We start from the raw sequence: 18435 nt of genomic DNA, 5'->3' as shown, positions 1-18435 counted from the left end.
GGAAAATTTCAAGAGCTGAATTTTTTTATTGATATTGTTGCTGCCCTTGATGCTGCCTCTTCCACTAGGAAATATGAACACGTTCACCTGCCCATGCATCTTGAAGTGGAGCTTATAAAATCCATGAGAACAGACTTTAAAGCATGCACTTCCGATCTCACTTATTGAATCTCATCAGCACGAGACCCCCCCCCCCCAAAAAAAAAGACCCATTAAAAAGAAGGCCTAACATTTTTTGTTGTCTGTAAGCCAATGAAGTGCATCTCAAACATAGTCTTTGACAATAAGGTTTGTAAAGGCAGCAGTATTATCTGTGGCTCTCATGATGTTGTAAGAAGTTATTATTCCCAACTTAATATTCTCATACAATACCGTTTGCCCCCTTCAAATTGAATTCCAAAAACTGGTTAATCGAATTCCAAGGGACAAATTATACAATCCCAAAAATTATGTCGAGCTAGACACCTTAATTATATTTGAAAATGCAAAAACTGGCATTATACAACTTCTTTGCAATAGTACAGTAACAGAACCTGGAGGAAGGTTCCTTTGAAACATTTTGGATCCAAGTCTGATGGTTTGAACTTCTTAAAAAGATTCTTCAGTAAATGGAGATAAAAAAGGTGGGCGAGATTACCCAAACTGTCCAAGCTTAATTCTAACAGAACAAGAGGTACAATTAACCTAACTTCTTGGTTCATTTGTCTGGAATATAACAGAAGGGTACACTTAAAACCATTGTCAGTATATGCAGCTTCATTGCAGCTCTAACTGAGACCTCATAAGATGCTACACGGTCATCAATGCAGAGACTAAAGAAAGAACAGAGTTCAGAAATGTTGGCGAGGGTGCACAACGATTGGATGATGAATCAGAACCTACAGTAGATGTTCACTCTCCTGCCACTTGGAGAAAAGTATTTTTGTCTTGCCAGGAACTTGTATAAGCAATTTCTTCCCTAAGGGCCTCAACATTTCTCAACTCTAGACGAGCAAGTTCCTAGAAATGGAAACTTTTCCAACTTGATTACTTGACAAACGAGAGACTGTGGAAGAGGATAAGGGTCCCAAACCTCAACTGGTGCAATTGAAGAATAGACCACCTGTGGCTAAGAGTAGAGTCAGTCCTTAGGCTACTTCACCTTGGGGAGCCAGAATTGTTGGGCATTCTTCTACTGTAGGTTGTGGAGGGTCCACGGAAGGTGACTCTGACCTAATCCTTTTTGGGTCTCGCTGGCAATGCATCTGCAAGGATGCATTTGTCCAGCTGGAGACCAATAGCGATCAGTGTGGGGGGAAGGAGGACAAGAGGGTGTACGAGCTTGGATTGCTTGGATTCGTGTGCGCGAACGCGCACGTCGCGTCCCGCGCCACACACATGCGCGCGCAGACAGACACTCGCTCACACACACAGACACACCCTCCCCCACAGTCACACACACGCACTCCACCCCCCCCCCGCAGCTCAGCAACCCACTCACCGGCTTCCTTCGTGCGGCGGCTCTCCTCAGCTGCAGGGCCCGGCAGCAGGACTCTTCTTCCCTCCTTCGGCACCGGGGCGCAGGGTAGGCTCCTGCCTGCTCCGGTGCTCCAAACACGGCTCCAATCGCGGCTCTTCCGTGGGAGGCGGGGTAGGCTCCCGCCCTCCTACTTCCTGTTTCCGGTTGACGTGCCGGCCTGCCTGACTTCCTGGTCGCAGGCCGGCAGAGTGACGGCGGTGATTTGCGGTATTTATTTATTTAGTTATTTATGCATTTTTATATAGCGCGGACTTTACCCAAAGGCGGTATTTATTTATTTATGTATTTATGCATTTTTATATAGCGCGGACTTTACCCGAAGGCGTCAGAGCGCTTCACATTAGGAACAGAAATGAAACATAATGAGAAACATTACAAAAGAACAGGTTGCAAAAACATACGTTACTTACATAAGGTAATAGTGACAATTGTGAGCAAACAAAATACATGAGGTAGTAAAAACTATGAGCAACCAAAAATACATGAGGTAGTAAAGGTAATAGTGACAATGGTGACCAAACAAAATACTTGAGTAAAAATTGTGAGCAACCAAAATACATGAGGTAGTCAAAAGTGCACAAGAGGAAATGAAAGTGACAAGTGTGCAGTTATAAGAGAAAACAGAGTATAATTAGAGGTATAGTCCTGCAATAAGTGCTAGACACTCAGGCTCAGGAACAAGCGTTACATGGGCAAGGTGGCACTTGTGCAAGTATCAAAGGTAAAGACATGTGAGAGGTAGCAGCCGTGTGTTGCAAGGGCAGAGTGGTGTGTGCATGTTACAAAAGGGCACCGAACACCAGTACATGGAAAATACTGCAAAAAGGCAGACCCTCCAATCACAGGCATACACTGGGAAGGCACTTCCATGGTCATGGAAAGTAGAAATTATCAGTAGTGGGAAGTCTTCCTCACAAATAGCAAGAGGACGTGAATTACTTTTGGAGGTGTCTCTGGAGGAGGAGAACTTTGAGGTCCCTTTTGAAGGCCTGGGAGGAGGCGGTGGTCCGGAGCTTTTTTTTGTCCTCTCGCGGTTTGTAAATACAAAACATATTGCATTACAAATGCTATAGGTATCACATTTGCGAAAGTTATAACTATTGGCATTGTAAATGACGAAGCTATTAATTTAGCTATTTAAAAAAAAAAAAAGACATAAATAAAAACTTTGCCATTTACAATACCAATAGCTCAAACTTTCCTAATGCGAGACCTATTGCATTGCAAATGCTTGTTCTGGATGAGGTTAAGGGGTGTCTCAACATCGACCCAGTATTTCAGACCATTCCGACAGGGATGCATGTGAAAGAAGCAACAGTTAATATCTCAACAACAAATGTATAGATGGTCATCTTTGACCACCTCGACGTAGAGAGTGATGACTATGAGAAGCGATCTACTCCTCTTCAGAAGCGTTAGAATAATTTCTTTGGGGCGGAGAGGAAAGAAAAAAAAGTGTCCCTCTGCCCCGGTCCCACTGGTAACAGCAGAACTTACTATGTTTCCTACCTTGCCTTGTTTTGTTGTAAGGTGAACATATTCCCTATTTCTCAGTCTCCTGCAAGACATTTTATGGTAAATTGCATAGCCCTTGATGATATACAAGAACAAACCACTCAGATGTCTTGGTAATCTTTCATGAACATTATGCTGCTACAGGATGAACATTGATCAAAGAACAGGCGTGGTGGCTGAAAGAGAATAGGATGGTAAAAGCACCTTCAGGATAAGTAAGAAAATACTGTTCTCTTAGGAGAAAGAGGTTACTTAAAAACAGCTTTGGAACGTATTTAGGAACTTCCTAATTGGTCAGAAAAAACAAACTGAGTGACAAATGTGACGGATATACCGTCCGCCAAATTACAATTCCATTATATGCTATGAAACTTTTAATATGGCGGAAGGGATATCCGTCGCGTTTGGGACCGAGAATCCCATCCCCTAAGATTGTAATCAGACCCGGACTCCCTGCTGGAAATAATGGGATACTGATACAGGACCAGGATCAGTTTTTCACTGTTTCAGTGTTTCTAGATATACACCATTAATTAGGTGGAATTGACATTTTCCATCAAATTTACAATTTGGCTCACTGAGTAGGAAAAAGAAAACATGATGACGTTGACAAGACTTGCTGACAACATTTTGGTCTGAGATTTTTTATGTGGATATTTGAGGTGGTAACATGATTTGAAGGCCATGAAAGCTAAATGCATAAACTCCTGAAAACACAGGGCCTTAAACATCAACTTTATTTTGTTTGTAAATGTTACTATCCATCATTCCAAAATCACAAAACTGGGATGAAGACAACTGTACTGGAAGTAAGGCAGCAGTTGTTGAGAATGTGCCAAACTATTCAGAAAAATATATTAGCCTTTCACAATTTCAGGGTTAGGACTTAAGCCGTCAGCTTTGTTTGATCATGATGGAGAGTTACATTATAGTGTGATCTTGGCCAGGACTGAGATTCATTACACTTTGGTGCTAAAGCATGTCACACAAAACACAATACAGGGGATATGCATAGTTTCTGGGTGTCCTGGGTACAGGTATAAGTTTGCCTTCACTGGTGACTAGCATTGCAGATTCACAACATATAATGTATACTTTTTGTTAATAGAAATGTTTTTTTTTTTTTAATTATAGGTATTACACAAGGAAAAAACATTTCTTTTGTTACCTGAAAACAGGGTAATCGATAAAGGTCTGATTACAACTTTGGCGCAGTTGCGCCAGCTCTCTGCCGGCGTGGCTTCGCCAAAGCCGAGCAAAGACCGCCTGCCTTATTAAGAGTTGACCTCATGTAAGGTTGATGGTCCTCCGCCTTTTCCATGGCGGTACCTGGAAAACAGGCACCGCAATGGGAATGGCAAAAAAGTTCCAGGACGGCATGAACGGTGATGTCCACGCCGTGCTGGAACTTTGGTGGTATACAGATAGGGGGCCCAATTTGTGCCCCCTTGAAAGCATCCCCATGGGGGTGGGGGCCTTAGAGGCCCTGTAGGGTACACTTTGTTTTAGCACTTTCAGCCATTTCATGGTGGGGCTCCTGCCATGAAATGGCCCGGCGGTGGCAGAACTCGTAATATGCTACAGTCCCCTAGAGAATGTTACATTGCGGCACAGCTCCACCTCCCCAGGGAACGACTGCTCCCTGGCACAGCCGGTGGTCCTCCAACGCTACGACTTTTAAAGTCGTAATGTAGCAGACCGCCATCTCAGTGCGGCGGACGGAAGCCCGGCGCACTCGTAATCAGGCCCAAAGCATCTTTCAGATTAATTCTCAACACTACTAGAAAAGGATTTTTATCTTATTGTTTACTGGTGTGACAATGGCCTATCTGTGGAATTTGGGGAATCAGTAATAATATTTGTGTTTTATTGAAAACGGTTTTAAAAACATAAAATTAAAAAAAGAGAGAACACTAAAATTTCCACTTGCAAGTTTAAACGTTTTCCAGCGCACACAAAAAACTTTCCCATTGTAAATACCACATCTAGATGTTCCATTCTACTCAGCAGTTATAAAGAACACAATGATATTAGAATTATATTTTTCAAAAATATGATGCAAATAAAGGTGAGGCAAGTTTAAAAATAGACCATCAAAGATCAAATGACTCGCAACCTGCACCTTCCTTCATTAGCCCTAAAGGCTATCATAGACTGTCATCCTCTGCTGAGATTAACCCCAAATTTGGGGTTCAGGTAAGCGCTAGTGCAGGCGAGGCATTATTTCATCACGCTGCTGCTGCGCTTGCTATTCTAGAAATTTAGTTACTGCCACTTGCTGGTGGACACCTAATTTCAATTGTGGATTGGAAATCTAATTGTTTTAGCTGTCATATGCTCGGCGCTTAAAGCGCGAGTCTGTGCATTTTAATTTCTCGCATTTTATAGGGAACACTTCACCATTTGGAATCGTGGTGCTTAGCGGGCTTCTTAGGACAAACCTGCATGTAAAATCTGCAATCTCCACCGCTGTTCGGCGGCCCGTTAGCTGGTCTGGGGGTAGACGCCATCTTGGGAGGGGAAGTGCCGGCAAGGGACGCCATCTTTGTTGCCGCTCTAGTTGTCGCGGCAGACATAGCACGATTGGGTGCTACTTAAACGCCCCCATGATGACGCGCAGCGGTGACGCGCAGCGGGCTCGCCATAGGCGCGCCGGAGGCTCGCCAGAGGCGAGCCCATCTTTGCCCATCAGTGACCATCCGGGACTCGGGGCCAGAACCCCTGGCCCATTTTTGCGTTATTCTAGACGCGACCTTCTGGGGCTCAACTTGGGTAAGTCCCATCTCGCCCAGGATTGTCTAAATCTGCTAGCCCTAGAGGGGCTTCTTTCCACAGCCAGGGACCCCAGAGAGGGGCTGCGCGATTCCAATGCGCATGCTCTAAACTATGGCCTATTGAATACACGCTCTTTGCAGGCCCATAAGCTGGAGGTTTTTTCATTACTGGAAGACGGTGAGCTAGATGTTCTTGCGCTTACCGAGACATGGCTGGAGGACTGGTCGGCGCCGGATTTAGTGGCAGCCTTACCAGATAATTATCTGGTTCTCCATTTTAACAGGGAGGGAGCTAAGAAAGGAGGGGGAGTAGCTCTTCTCTATCAGGCCCATGTCCGTGCCGAAATGTTTCTATCTGAAACCTTAGGGGGCGCAGAGGTTATAGGGGTAAAACTCAGGCGGGGGGCGGTCTGTGTGGTGTTTTTGGTGCTATACCGACCACCCTGGGCTCCGCCTGAATTCCCGGCTCTTCTCATTCGACTGGTTCAGGATCTGCGCTCGAGGTACGACAAAATGATTATTGTCGGGGACTTTAATTACCATTGGGAAAAATCCCCTAAAGAGGGACAAGCGCTGCAGATCGAGGAAGCATTCTCCTCTTTAGACTTCACTCAGCAAGTGAAGGGACCAACACACGAGAAGGGACATGCGCTTGATTTAGTCTGGACCACCATGCCCCTCTAGAAATCTTGCCATGTGCGTGGTCTGACCATTCTTTGTTAAGAGGAAGAATTCTACTGAAAGGGCATTTGTCCAAACCGGGGGAAGGTTGGAAATTGGCCCGGAAGTGGAGAAACATCGATGGGGAGAAATTGGTGCATCTCCTGGATGAATCCCCCCCAGTGATGGAGCAGGAGGGTAATATCGATGTTCTTTGCGGACAATTTCAGCAGAGATTGGGGAGAGCCATTGACTTGGTGGCACCCCTTCGGAGGACGAAGAAGGTGGAGAGAGGAGCCGGTGCTCCATGGTATAATGATACCCTACGGGATTTGAAACGTGCGGTGAGGAGGAAGGAACGAGCATGGCGGAAGGAGTATGACGCCACTGCCAAGAAAGAATATATTTCTTCCTTGTCGACGTATAAATTAGCCATCCAGTCTAGGAAGGCTGTTTTCTTTGAGGAAAGAATAGTTGCGGCTAGAAATCCGCAGAAGGAAATCTTTCGGGTCCTTGCTGAGCTCAGGACAAACAGAGCAAAGCACTGAGTTCGCCCAGGTGGACTGTCAGAGGTTCCAGGACTTTTTTGTGAATAAGATCTCCAATATTCTGGGAGAAATTGCCGCAACTACACCCCTCGATTGTCCCTGCCCACCCGATCTTTCCATCTCATCGGACACTATACCGCTGGTTGAGTTCATCCCAATGGCAAAACAGGAGCTACGCACGATCATGGATCGAGTTAAATCTGGCTCTAAGGTCGATCTTTGCCCTCCGGATGTGTTCAAACTGGCACTGCCAGGTATTGAGAATGAAGTTTTACATCTGCTGAACGCTTCTCTTCTCACAGGACAGGTGCCTCTAGCTTTTAAAGAGGCTCGCCTGATCCCTTTAATAAAGAAACCTGGATCAGACACGAAGTGTCTAAAGAATTTTCGACCCATCTCCCAGCTGCCTTTTCTGGCTAAAGTTATTGAGCAGCATGTGCTGGCGCTGCTCTCGGGACATCTGGAGAGCAATAACCTGCTGGAGCCCAATCAGGCAGGGTTCCGTGCTAATCATAGCACGGAACTAGTTATGCTCTCTATTCTGGATGAACTGAGGAGTCGCGCCGATATAAAAACACCAAGCTCCCTGGTACTATTGGATCTCTCCGCGGCATTTGATACCGTGTGTCATGAACAACTACTGTCGCGGCTGAGATCCTTTGGTATCAGGGGTACAGCGCATGCATGGCTCACATCATTCCTGCAGGGCAGGACACAGAGAGTACAGTTGGGGGATCTGCTTTCCACTTCCTCCCCTATTACCTGTGGGGTTCCACAGGGATCTGCCCTGTCACCCCTACTCTTTAATGTATATTTGCAGCCTCTAATTGCACTCCTGAACAGGATGGACTGCTTAGTGTACAACTACGCTGATGACACCCAGATAATCATCCGGCTGGATGATGGTCCGGGAGCGTCCACCAGGTTGCAGGATATACTTAAAGCCACCACTAACTGGATGTCCGAGAATTCTTTAAAAATCAACCCGGACAAGACGGAAGTGCTGCCTATCTCCATCACGGGCAACCCTTGGAGTGAGAGATTTTGGCCTGTGGAGCTGGGTGCGTCGCCGGAGCCGGCGTCTGCAGTAAAAAGCCTGGGTCTATACGTGGACGATAAACTCTCCAGGAAGAAACAAGTCACCACGGTAGTGGGCACTTGTATAGGCCTGCTGCGACAATTGAGAAAGATCTCTCCTTTACTCTCTTTTTCCACCATGAGACACGTGGTCTCAGCCACAATTCTGGCTAGGCTAGACTACGGTAACTCCCTGTATATCGGCCTACCTCAACGGCTGTTGGATATGCTACAGGGGGTTATGAACGATGCAGCCCGGCTGATCTATAAAAAACCTAGAACTGCCCACTCTTCCCCACTGATGCAGGAGCTACATTGGCTCCCGATTCGGCAGAGGGTTGTTTTTAAAGGTTTGTGCATCGCACACAAGGTGTTGTATGGCAATGCACCGAGATACCTGAAATCTCGCCTGTCCCCTTACACACCGAGCAGGACTTTGCGTTCGTCGGATGCGACCCTCGTGTCCCAATCCCGTTTCAAACTGGCCACGGTGGGAGGACGTGCTTTTTCCAACACGCTTCCTGCACTATGGAATAAATTGGCCCCAGAACTAAGGAAGGAATGTAACCTGTTATCCTTTAGGAAAAAATTAAAAACCACTCTGTTTAGGCAAGCATGGTGTAGCCTGTAGGCGCTGTGGTAATATCAAGTAAAGGCCGAACCCCCACTACGTAATTCTGGACAAACAGCGCTTAGAGACCCCGGTGGTTATAACGCGCTATACAAATTAAATAAATAAATAAATAAATAAATATATTGACACGAGGCAATGTCCTGCAATCCTGGATTTAGAAATTGGGACAAATAACGGTCATAATCTCTAGATCCTAGAAACGATCTTGTCAGGCTGACTTTCTTCTTAAAAAGAAGAAGAAATGCACACTCCACATACTTTCTGTCAAATGAGCAGATTCCTGTTTACATCTGAAACACCAGGAGGAAAAAAACACCCATAGAACAATACAGTTATTACTTTCCAGGTAATGAATATCTTTATGAAGGAGGTGAACAGACAACCCACCATAAAATGTGTTAAACCAAACTAAAACTGATCTAATGCTAAAGGCCTTGGTTCTTATCTTGTGCAAGTGGGATGTCAAGTATTTAGCATTAACAACCAAGAGGAAGGACCTATTTTCCACAACACAGAATGTTGGTTTATCAAGATTATCAATTTATTCATTGAGCAATAAAGAACTCGGACATTCATTTTTCTTTGTGAACCAATGGGCTTCTTGCCTAACAGCTTAACAAGCTGAAGTGATGCAAACAGACTGCCAAAGTGCACGCCGCTTAACTTGGGAGAAAAAGATTGCAACTGACTAGGAAGATATGCCAGAAAAAGAGAATTCCACAAGAGCTATTTTCTCCCTCCTTTTACAACAGCATGCCCCAGTCCTACCAATCATTTTTTCCCAGATAATCACTGGATAATAGTAAGTACCATTATAAGACCTCTACAATCTTTATGACACGTCATGTTCGTGCTGCTCCATCCCAGGAAACAGAAAGAAGACCAACCACAAATATGCAGCAAAAAAAACAAAAAACAAAAGTTATTCTGTATTACCCATAAAATATCCAGATCGATAATTATGCCTTTCTACTTTCTATTCAATAACATGAAACACAAAACGTGCAGGTCATTCACAGGCTTAGCTAACCTAGCAGAATACTGAAGAACGGTCATGATCCTTTTTTCAGACTCTGGTTTGGTTTAAACATTTGCCTTTTGCCAACTGGGAAAAAGAAATACTGGTCATGGTGTTAATTCACCAAGTGTGTCTATTAAGCCATGCGAATCTATATAGCGAGTGAAAGTAACAGACAGAACAAAAGGTCCCTTCTTCCCCACAAAAAAGAAAAATCTTCAAGCAAGAGTATATCTTTTCATTTACATTGTGCTGCTTCTTGTATGCATGGTTTGTTCCCATTGCCGATATCCAGGCCCACAAAACGTGTGCTTTCCTGTGCACCAGCCACAGATGGGTTTAAACCGATTTCATCCAGTGGACACCAATATGTTCCTTCTTGTTCTCTCCTGACTCTCCAACAAGTAGTTACTGTAGGACGCTGGCTCTGTATATACTATACCAAAATGAGGAAAAGTGTGAACAGAGTCCAGTGGAACCCCAAAGGTAGGCAGAGGTAAAAATATATAGCACCTTACTCTCTATTTGTGGTAGTGTGGGCGAGCAGTAAGGCTTTATCAGAGGGTAGTGTTAAGCATTTGTAGTACACACTCAGGCTGCGAATGATGTCACACACTCAAAGACTGAACGCAGACTAATTTTTTGTATACATATATTATTTAGCTATTTTATTTCTAGAACCAAGCCAAGCCTGGTGCTGGTAGGTGGAATAAATGCTTTTCAAAATCATATGCAGTGTTTTACAGTTGAATGCAGGTCAAATGCAGTTGGTTGAATTACAGGTAAGTCAATATTTTGAAATTACTTTCCAGTTACTATGTACGTTACTTTTTGGATTAATTTTCAGATTACTTTTGCTAATCATTGTGATATGCATAGTTATCACACTGAGACATCTCCTAGACAAGAGGTAAGTAATTTGCTTGTTGTACATATGCAGTTTTTCAATGTTTCATACAAACCAACTCCACACTTGAAACAATTTTCTTTTTTTATTATTTTTTTAATATTTTTATTGGATTTTTTATGACAATGTACAGATCCACATTACATATAACGGATGCCGGAGACACGCCCTGGTTTTTCTTCCATCTGTGTCGCGATTGTGTGTTCAATTGTTCAGGTATGCTTGCAAACATTTAGCAATGGCCGTGTTGGTAGAATGTTTTTCGACTCTTTCATCCGTTTTTAACAAAGAACATAAAGGCGTTTGGTTTAGACTCTTTCATCCGTTTTTAACAAATAACATAACATATAACATAAAGGCGTTTGGCTGGTGGTTGTGGATTGACAGTCTTTCTGTGATGGAGGTTCGCGCAGGTTTTGCGTCAGTGAACTTTTTATGGCGGTTTATACGAATTTAGGAATTTGTCTAAGGTTGACCACATCCCTCTTTCTGGCTTCCTCCATGGTGTGTGTCTCAGTGCAGTGTTGTCCGCCCCTCTTGGGTACGTCACCCAGTTGAGCCACCCTTTGAAAGTAGCTTTTGTGGTGTCTTTCCATTTGGCCAGCACTGTTTTTGTAGTGCTTGTCAAAAGGAAGTCTAGGAGGTTTCTGTCCTGTTGCGTGGCTATATCTGTAGTGTTGTGAGCTGTGGTTATGGTTGCAAATTCTTGTTTCAGGGTGCAGCCTAGGGCTTTGTTAGTGAAGTCAAACACCTTCTCCCAGAATTTGCTCACCTTGCTGCAGTGGAAGATGAGGTGAGCAAGATCCCCCTTTTCTTTACCGCAGTTGCAGCAGAGGTCGTTTTCTCTCAGTCCTATCTTTGAGAGTTTAGCTGGTGTCCAGTACGCTTGGTGCAGCAACCAGAATTTCGTTTGGGCAAGCACCGGCGATATCATGTTTTCAGTTGGTGACGCCCACATAGTGTGTGTTTGCTTTTCTGTGAGTTTGGAGCCTATATGCGTTTCCCAGTAGCTATTGTTCTTGGCGTTGAGATTGGAGGAGGCCGGGTGGAGGAGTTTGAACACTTTTGAAACTTGGTGTCCTGTCATGTTTATGTTTCCCATGAATCGGAAGATTGATGGTGTCTGCCTGGTTAGTTCCGATTTAGTGATGGCAGTTTTGATGGCTAGGAAATTGTATAGCCCCGTTTCTGGGAGGGCATACTTTTCCTTTAGGTTGTTGAAAGTGTGGGGTTCTCGCCCCTCTTCCAGCTGCGCTGGGTGAATGAATCCCCGCTGTTTCCATGTTGTTATGTCGAGGGGTCTCCCCTTGTAAATTATTTTGGGGTTTGCCCAAAGTGATGCCCACATCGAGTTTTTAATGCTAACCTCCAGTTTTTGGTCTACCTTGAGCAGTGCGTGCTTCGTTATCTTGAAAATTGGGTTCCCTTTTAGTGTCTGTTTGTTGGACGTGAGGAGGGCTAGGGGCTCTATGTTGTTCAGGATGGCTCTCTCTAGCAATTGCCTGGTCGGCATGTATTGCTGTTTCTGGAGTACCCAGTGCATTCCTTGTCTGGCTATAAAGGCTGTTTGGAAAGTTTTCAGGTCTGCCACATTGAAGGCACCTAGTTTTTTTTCCAGTCTCAGTTTCTGGAGGCCTATTCTCGTTTTTTTGTCCCGCCAGATGAATTTGTTTAGCAATTGATCTACTTTTTTGTAGAAGTCGTCCGTGAGTGCTAGGGGCAGCATTCCTGCCAGGTAGTTAACAATGGGGGTGATCATCATTTTGACTGCGTCTATTCTGTCCCACCAGGTGATGAACTTGGGCGACCAGTTTTCCAGCAGCCCTTCGATTTTTTCTAGGGTAGTTTTCTTGTTTTGTTCGAGGGTGATTTTTAGATTGTTCCTGGATTGGATTCCCAGGTATTTGACAAATCCCGGTTCCCATGCTAGTCCCGAGTCACCTAATACCTCTTTAGTCGTGTATATGTTCATTGGCATGCACTCTGATTTATTTCTGTTTAGTTTATATCCTGAGTGGGCAGCAATTTTCAAGGAAAAACAGTTATTGTATTCCTATGGAGAAAAATGAAGTTAACGTTTTGCAGGTAAGTGCAAGTTTGTGGGAGTTTCTATTCTGGGGTTAGAACCAGGGTTCCCCCAGGGTCAAGGATGCACACTTGAAACACCCTCAGCGGCACTAGGGCGGCTGGGTACAGAGTGCTGAGGCCTAATGTTATCCAATTGGGGATACGGAGCCTCCGGTTGGTGGCTGCTCACAAGCAGGCCACAAGGCTGTGGGAGCAAAGCTCCTGGTGTTTGACTCAGGGCAAAGGGGGATCAGAGTTAGCACCCAAAGTACACCCGCAGAGGCGCTGTGGCGGTTGGGTGCAGGAATGCCGTTTAGGAGTCGGGTGCCTTGTTTTCAATGGGGATTCTCCGGTTGCAATAAATATTGTAGGCTAAGGGACAAAGATCTTCTGGAGGTGACCACCGGTTGGAGAAGTTGGGATGCCTGGGGATGCTGGGACACCGTCGGTTGGGCCACCTCAGGCCACGGGACATCGGGTGCAGGGGTGTCTGGTTTTCTTACCAGCTCCGGTCGTGGGGGTCCTCCAGAAAGAGACTTCAGGCGTCGTTTGGAGAGTAGAGGCAGGTCAGACATCACCAGATCTCAGGACAGGATCACCGATGACCTCCTCGTGGTGTTGGGCCAATCGAACTCGGCCCGTAGGCGTCGGGTGCAGACTCAGAGTTTGTTGGTGAGCAAATCCGGTGCTCACGAGAGACATAGTCTTGGGTTTGGAAGGCAGGGCAGGTCCCTTAAGTTCTTGAAGCGGCTGGCTGCAGTACACACCAGGATTAAGCTGTTGCAGGTTGTAGGTGAGGACTGGCCAGTAGGGCTGGGGCCAAGTTAGTAGGCGTCCTCTTAGTTTCAACACGGCTTCTTCGTCCTTTTTCTTGCCCGATTCTTGTCTGAGGAGGCAAGGTTCAGCGTTACAGGTAAGTTATGGTAGGAACCAATGATCCCTTCCTTGGGGTGGGTACACCCCCTATTATGCCACCCTCCAGTGGGAGAATGGAACATGCCTCACACTGGTTGGCTGGGTCCCCCCCATCTGCCACATGGTGGGGACAGAGTTGTGCTTCACCCCGCCTCCCCCACCTGAGGAGTGGGTTTGGTAAATGTGGGCACACCTCCCTTCCTCACTTGGTGTTCACGCTCATTCTCCCGCCCAAAGTGGGGGTCAGAACCGGTGGGGGCCAGTTTTTGGAAGCAGCCATTGGCTGAGGTAGCTCACAAAGGTGGCAAGCCTTTGAAGCTTCCCCTTCGTGGACCATGCCCATTCTGGGGGAGGAGGCTTGGCACCCAGTGCTTTGTTTCAGACACCCGACTGGCTCTCAACCCAGGGGTCCAGAAGCATGTCTGGTGGTAGCAGCTGGCGAGCAGCCATTCAGCCCAGACACTAGTGTTAGGTCGTTTTTCAGGGGACATCTCTAAGACGCCCTCCGAGTGCATTTTTCCATTAACTCCCACACTGGCATCAGTTCGGGTTTAATGTGCTGAGAAGTTTGATAATAAACTTCCCAGTTTTCATTAAAGCCATTATGGTGCTGTGGAGTTCATAATGATAAATTCCCAGCACCATATTACTGCACTTACAATGTCTAAGAATTGACTTGGACACTGTAGGGGTACAGGGCTCATGCACCTGTACCCTCGCCACTGGATAGTGCACCCAGCTAGAGGGGTGGCTGACCTTTGCCAGGGCATTGGCTTGCAGGCATAGCACACAGGGATGTGTGCCATGTCGACTCTTCACTTTGTTAGGTGTGTGTGTGTGCAAAAGTATAGGGACACAATAAGTGCTGCAGTTCTCACAAGCCTTCCTCACAGTGCCCTTGGTACCATTTACAAGAGACTGACCTGTGGCAAAAGAATGGCAATTGGGTTTTGTTTTTAATGCAGTTTAGGGAAAGAACATAGGCCCTGGGTACCTGTTTGGCAGGAGCCCAGGGCACACTCAGTCAAAGCACATCAGCAGTTTGGCAAAAAATGGGGGCAACCATGCAAAAAGAGGGCACTTTCTTACAGTCACCTACTTGTTTTCAGTAGGTCACTCGTAGCCCTCAAGAAAAGCTAGCAAGCAGTTTCATCTCCACTCATAAGAACCATGTACTACAGAAATACAGACTGCCTGTGGGGGGGAAAGGGGAGTAAGAGAGAAAGAAAGCACATCTTCTACTATCTCAAAACAAACTTAAATAGCTACCCTTTTGTCAAGGTACACATTATTTTACCCTTGCTGTTTCATTGGCTCTTTGTCCAAATCTAAAAGAATGCTTAACAGTTTCTTTTTTTGATTTGTAAAGCATTGAGCTGTACTCTCAAGAATGCGTAGAGCATGAAGTTACAGCATTTTGTTAACAAATTCCTTTTCATTTTTAGATTGTTTCCTCCTTTTCATGATATTTAGAGTTAGCACATTAAAACAAAATATAATAAATATGTATGTTTTCTTTTAAGTTCGATTTCCTAATTCTCTTAATTTCTAGATTATCAATTCTTTTGCTGGGGTCCAAAAACGTTTTCACTATGAACTGGCCAATACGAGGATTATCCTACAGCTTGTGGATCTCTCGCCATCTCCATTCTTTTTTGTTTTACTTTCATACTTTCTACTTGATGTTATTTTTCCGATAGTCTAGAAACCTCGGTGAAGAAAGGTTTCTGTAATGAGATTCGTGCAGACACTTTCCATAGGTTGGGTAGAGCAATTAAAGCTCCAAAGACATTTTAAATTCCTCCAATCTAGCACAACGTTTGAAGAGAGTTAGACTTCCGGCATTTTTCTGATACTTTAGGGCTATACCAGCAGATGAACATTGAACATTAGTCCCAAATTTAATCTCCTAATTACTTTTTAGAAAGGACGACGAAGAGAGCAGTAACATAACTTAACCCATGACTATTTTTCTGAATATAAGGTAAATAACGAACACTATCAACACTTGAAGGGAAATTTTTTAAAAAGTATCAAAAAAGCTAAAAGATCCAAGAACAAAAAGTGAAAAAAAAAATCATTTTAAATATTAGAAAAAGAACATTCCTTTAAGTGACAAATTAATAAATGTAGAGACTAAAGTAAAGATCACAATTAACGTTTTTGGAAAAAAAGATGTGGGATATATACTTACATTACTTCTTGTTGAATATTCAGCAGACAAGTATAAGAATAACTGTTTAACATTCCAGTCAAATATTGGCTGCAGATGTGAGTTGTTAAAGTTAAAGAAAACAAAAGTCTGAAACGGTTATTCACCAATTTATGAATCATTACAGATTTAGGATAGACTATAAGTCACAATTCGTGTAATTTCAGACTGAAAGAATTTGATTTATTTAATCTCTGTAATTGGAACACGCGAGTACTAAATTGTGCAGAGACAAATTAGAAATAAAGAATTAAATTGACAGCATGTTACAGTTAAATAAGACCCTGGAAGCGGAGACAGACAAATGGAACTTTTAAAATGGCAGCAAGTCAAAACAATGCCTGCAAACTAAGATCTAAATTGAAGAATTAAAAAAAACACATTACTGCCGAGAGTTCAAACCAGGTCCATGAATAGGCGTCCAAACCAACTAAAAGAATGACAGCTAGTAATTCAATGTAACATGTTACCCTCACTAGCCCTGGATCAGTCCTCTTCAGTTGTTGGCTATTTTACGTCAGCCCTTCAGACTTTGTTTGATGTCTCTTACTTTTAAATCAGCTTAAAAGAGTATTGTGGTGATTACTGTTTTGCAGTTTACATTCTGTGTAAGCATTTGATAACAGATTCCTTCAATGGGGGTCAGACAACCACTAGTCACTACCAATCAGCATCACAGACTGGCTGGCTGCCCATATGACCTGTGTACGCAGGCGGAGATACTGGAGACAGCAAAGCAACTCCTAACAGAGGGACTATGTTATCATTCATAAAGTTCAGCAGGGCAACAGTGTGTCATAATCCCCTAGACCAATCACCACATGGACTGAACAGTTACAGCAGGAAACCTTCAATCAATCAGGGGTTGGTATTGCGCAGCAACTCACCCGTGAGGGTCTCAAGGCACGGGGCAGCTTCGTAGGGTGCTGTGGTCAAATGTAAAAGCCAGGTCTTGAGGTCCTTCCTGAACTGGAGCAGTGTAGGTCTTTGGTGGAGGGGGAGGTTGTTCCAGGTCTTGGCTGCAAGGTAGAAGGACTTTCCACCCGTTCTGGTCTAGTAGATGCGTGGAATGGTTGCCAGAGAGTTCGGCTGAACAGAGGTTTCTCTTGGCTGCATAGAAGGCAAGGCGGTTGTCTAGGTAGGCTTGTTCGATGTTGTGGAGGAGCTCATATGCATGCGAGAGGAGCTTGAAGATTATTCTTCTTTCTACTGGGAGCCAGTGGAGGTCACAGATGTGTTGGGTGATGTGGTTGCGGCGTAGATGTCCAGGATGTCTGGCTGCAGTGTCCTGGATGGTCTGTAGCTTGATTCTGGTGTAGAGGGCATTACCGTAGTCCAATCTGCTAGTGATGAGGGGGCGTGTGACCATTTCTCTGGATTTGGAGGGGATCCATCTTAACGTTTCCTGGAGTATGCGGAGGGTGTTGAAGCAGGCAGGGGATACGGCGATGATCTGGCGGTTCATGGTGAGTGAAGAGTCCAGTATGATGCAGAGGTTTCTTGCATGGTCTGTCGGGGTGGGAGGGTTCCGAGGGCGGGAGACCAGCAGGTGCCATCTCCTGCTAAGGGGGTGGAGCAAAGGATGAGGACTTATGTTTTCTCTGAGTTGAGTTTCAGGCAGCTGTCCATCATCCATCTGGCGATGGCTTTCATCCCTTCTTGGAAGTTGTGCCTGGTGATGTTGAGTTCCTTGGTGAGGGAGAGGGTGTGCTGGGTGTCGTCGGCGTAGGAGACGATGTTGAGCCAGTGGTTTCTGATGATGGTTGCGAGGGGGGCCATGTAGATGTTGAAGAGGGTGGGGCTGAGGGAGGATCCTTGGGATACTCCACATCTGGTCTTTGTTGGTTTCTGAGAGGTAGGGCTGGAACCTACAGCCCACACAAATAAATGACATTGAATAGAATTAGGATGAGATGCTCTGTTGCTATGTCTTTTGTCCTAGGCACCTGGATCCTTGAAATACTCAATTTGTACAATTATGACTATAGTGACCTATTCAACCAAAGCAATGGACCTGGAGAGGATGTGGTCTGACTGCTAGACAGATACATTTTGAGCTGGGAAACCAAGGTTTAAGCCTCGGGTCGACTCCACATCCTATGATTCTGGGCAAATCACCTAATCGCCCTGTGCCTACAAAAAAAAAAATGAATGTGTCCTTGTGTAAAGTAACTGGTGCTCATGTAAAGAGCTGCAATACCTTCGAGTCGAGTTTGCGCTATATAAATCAGCATAATTTGTGGGTTTTTTTTACAACATACTGGTTTGCTGGGATGGATATAAAGTCAAACTTAAGAGCAAGTTTCCAGATCTAGCCTTATTAGTAGAGTGTTTAATTGCAGGACTTGGAGGACCCCCAGGGCAACAGCAATTACATACAGATTGTCTGACTTGGTAAATTGGGATGAAACTGAGAACAACATTTTAGACTACAAAAGCAAGAGACGTGACGGAGAAGAAATGGAATGATAAAATCACTCATATAGGTGGAGACACACCATGAATGGTATGTAAATCTAGAACAGTATTTTAATCCAGAGGGCACACGTATAAACAATGTGGAGTAACCAAATGACTACTGGGAGTCAG

General features: G+C 44.8%; 1 protein-coding gene across 1 annotated transcript in view; it reads right to left on the bottom strand.

The window, feature by feature from the left end:
- Positions 1-18435, bottom strand: part of SPCS3 (signal peptidase complex subunit 3) — an 88729-nt gene that overhangs the window by 41880 nt on the left and 28414 nt on the right. The window contains exon 3 of the mRNA XM_078677088.1: positions 15829-15905. Coding sequence (XP_078533214.1) covers positions 15829-15905 — 77 coding nt within the window. The remainder of the gene's footprint in view (positions 1-15828; positions 15906-18435) is intronic.

The sequence above is a fragment of the Lissotriton helveticus genome, chromosome 2_1 (genome assembly GCF_964261635.1).
Source record: "Lissotriton helveticus chromosome 2_1, aLisHel1.1, whole genome shotgun sequence".
Classification (NCBI taxonomy): domain Eukaryota; kingdom Metazoa; phylum Chordata; class Amphibia; order Caudata; family Salamandridae; genus Lissotriton; species Lissotriton helveticus.
This window is presented reverse-complemented; position numbering and strand designations above follow the sequence as displayed.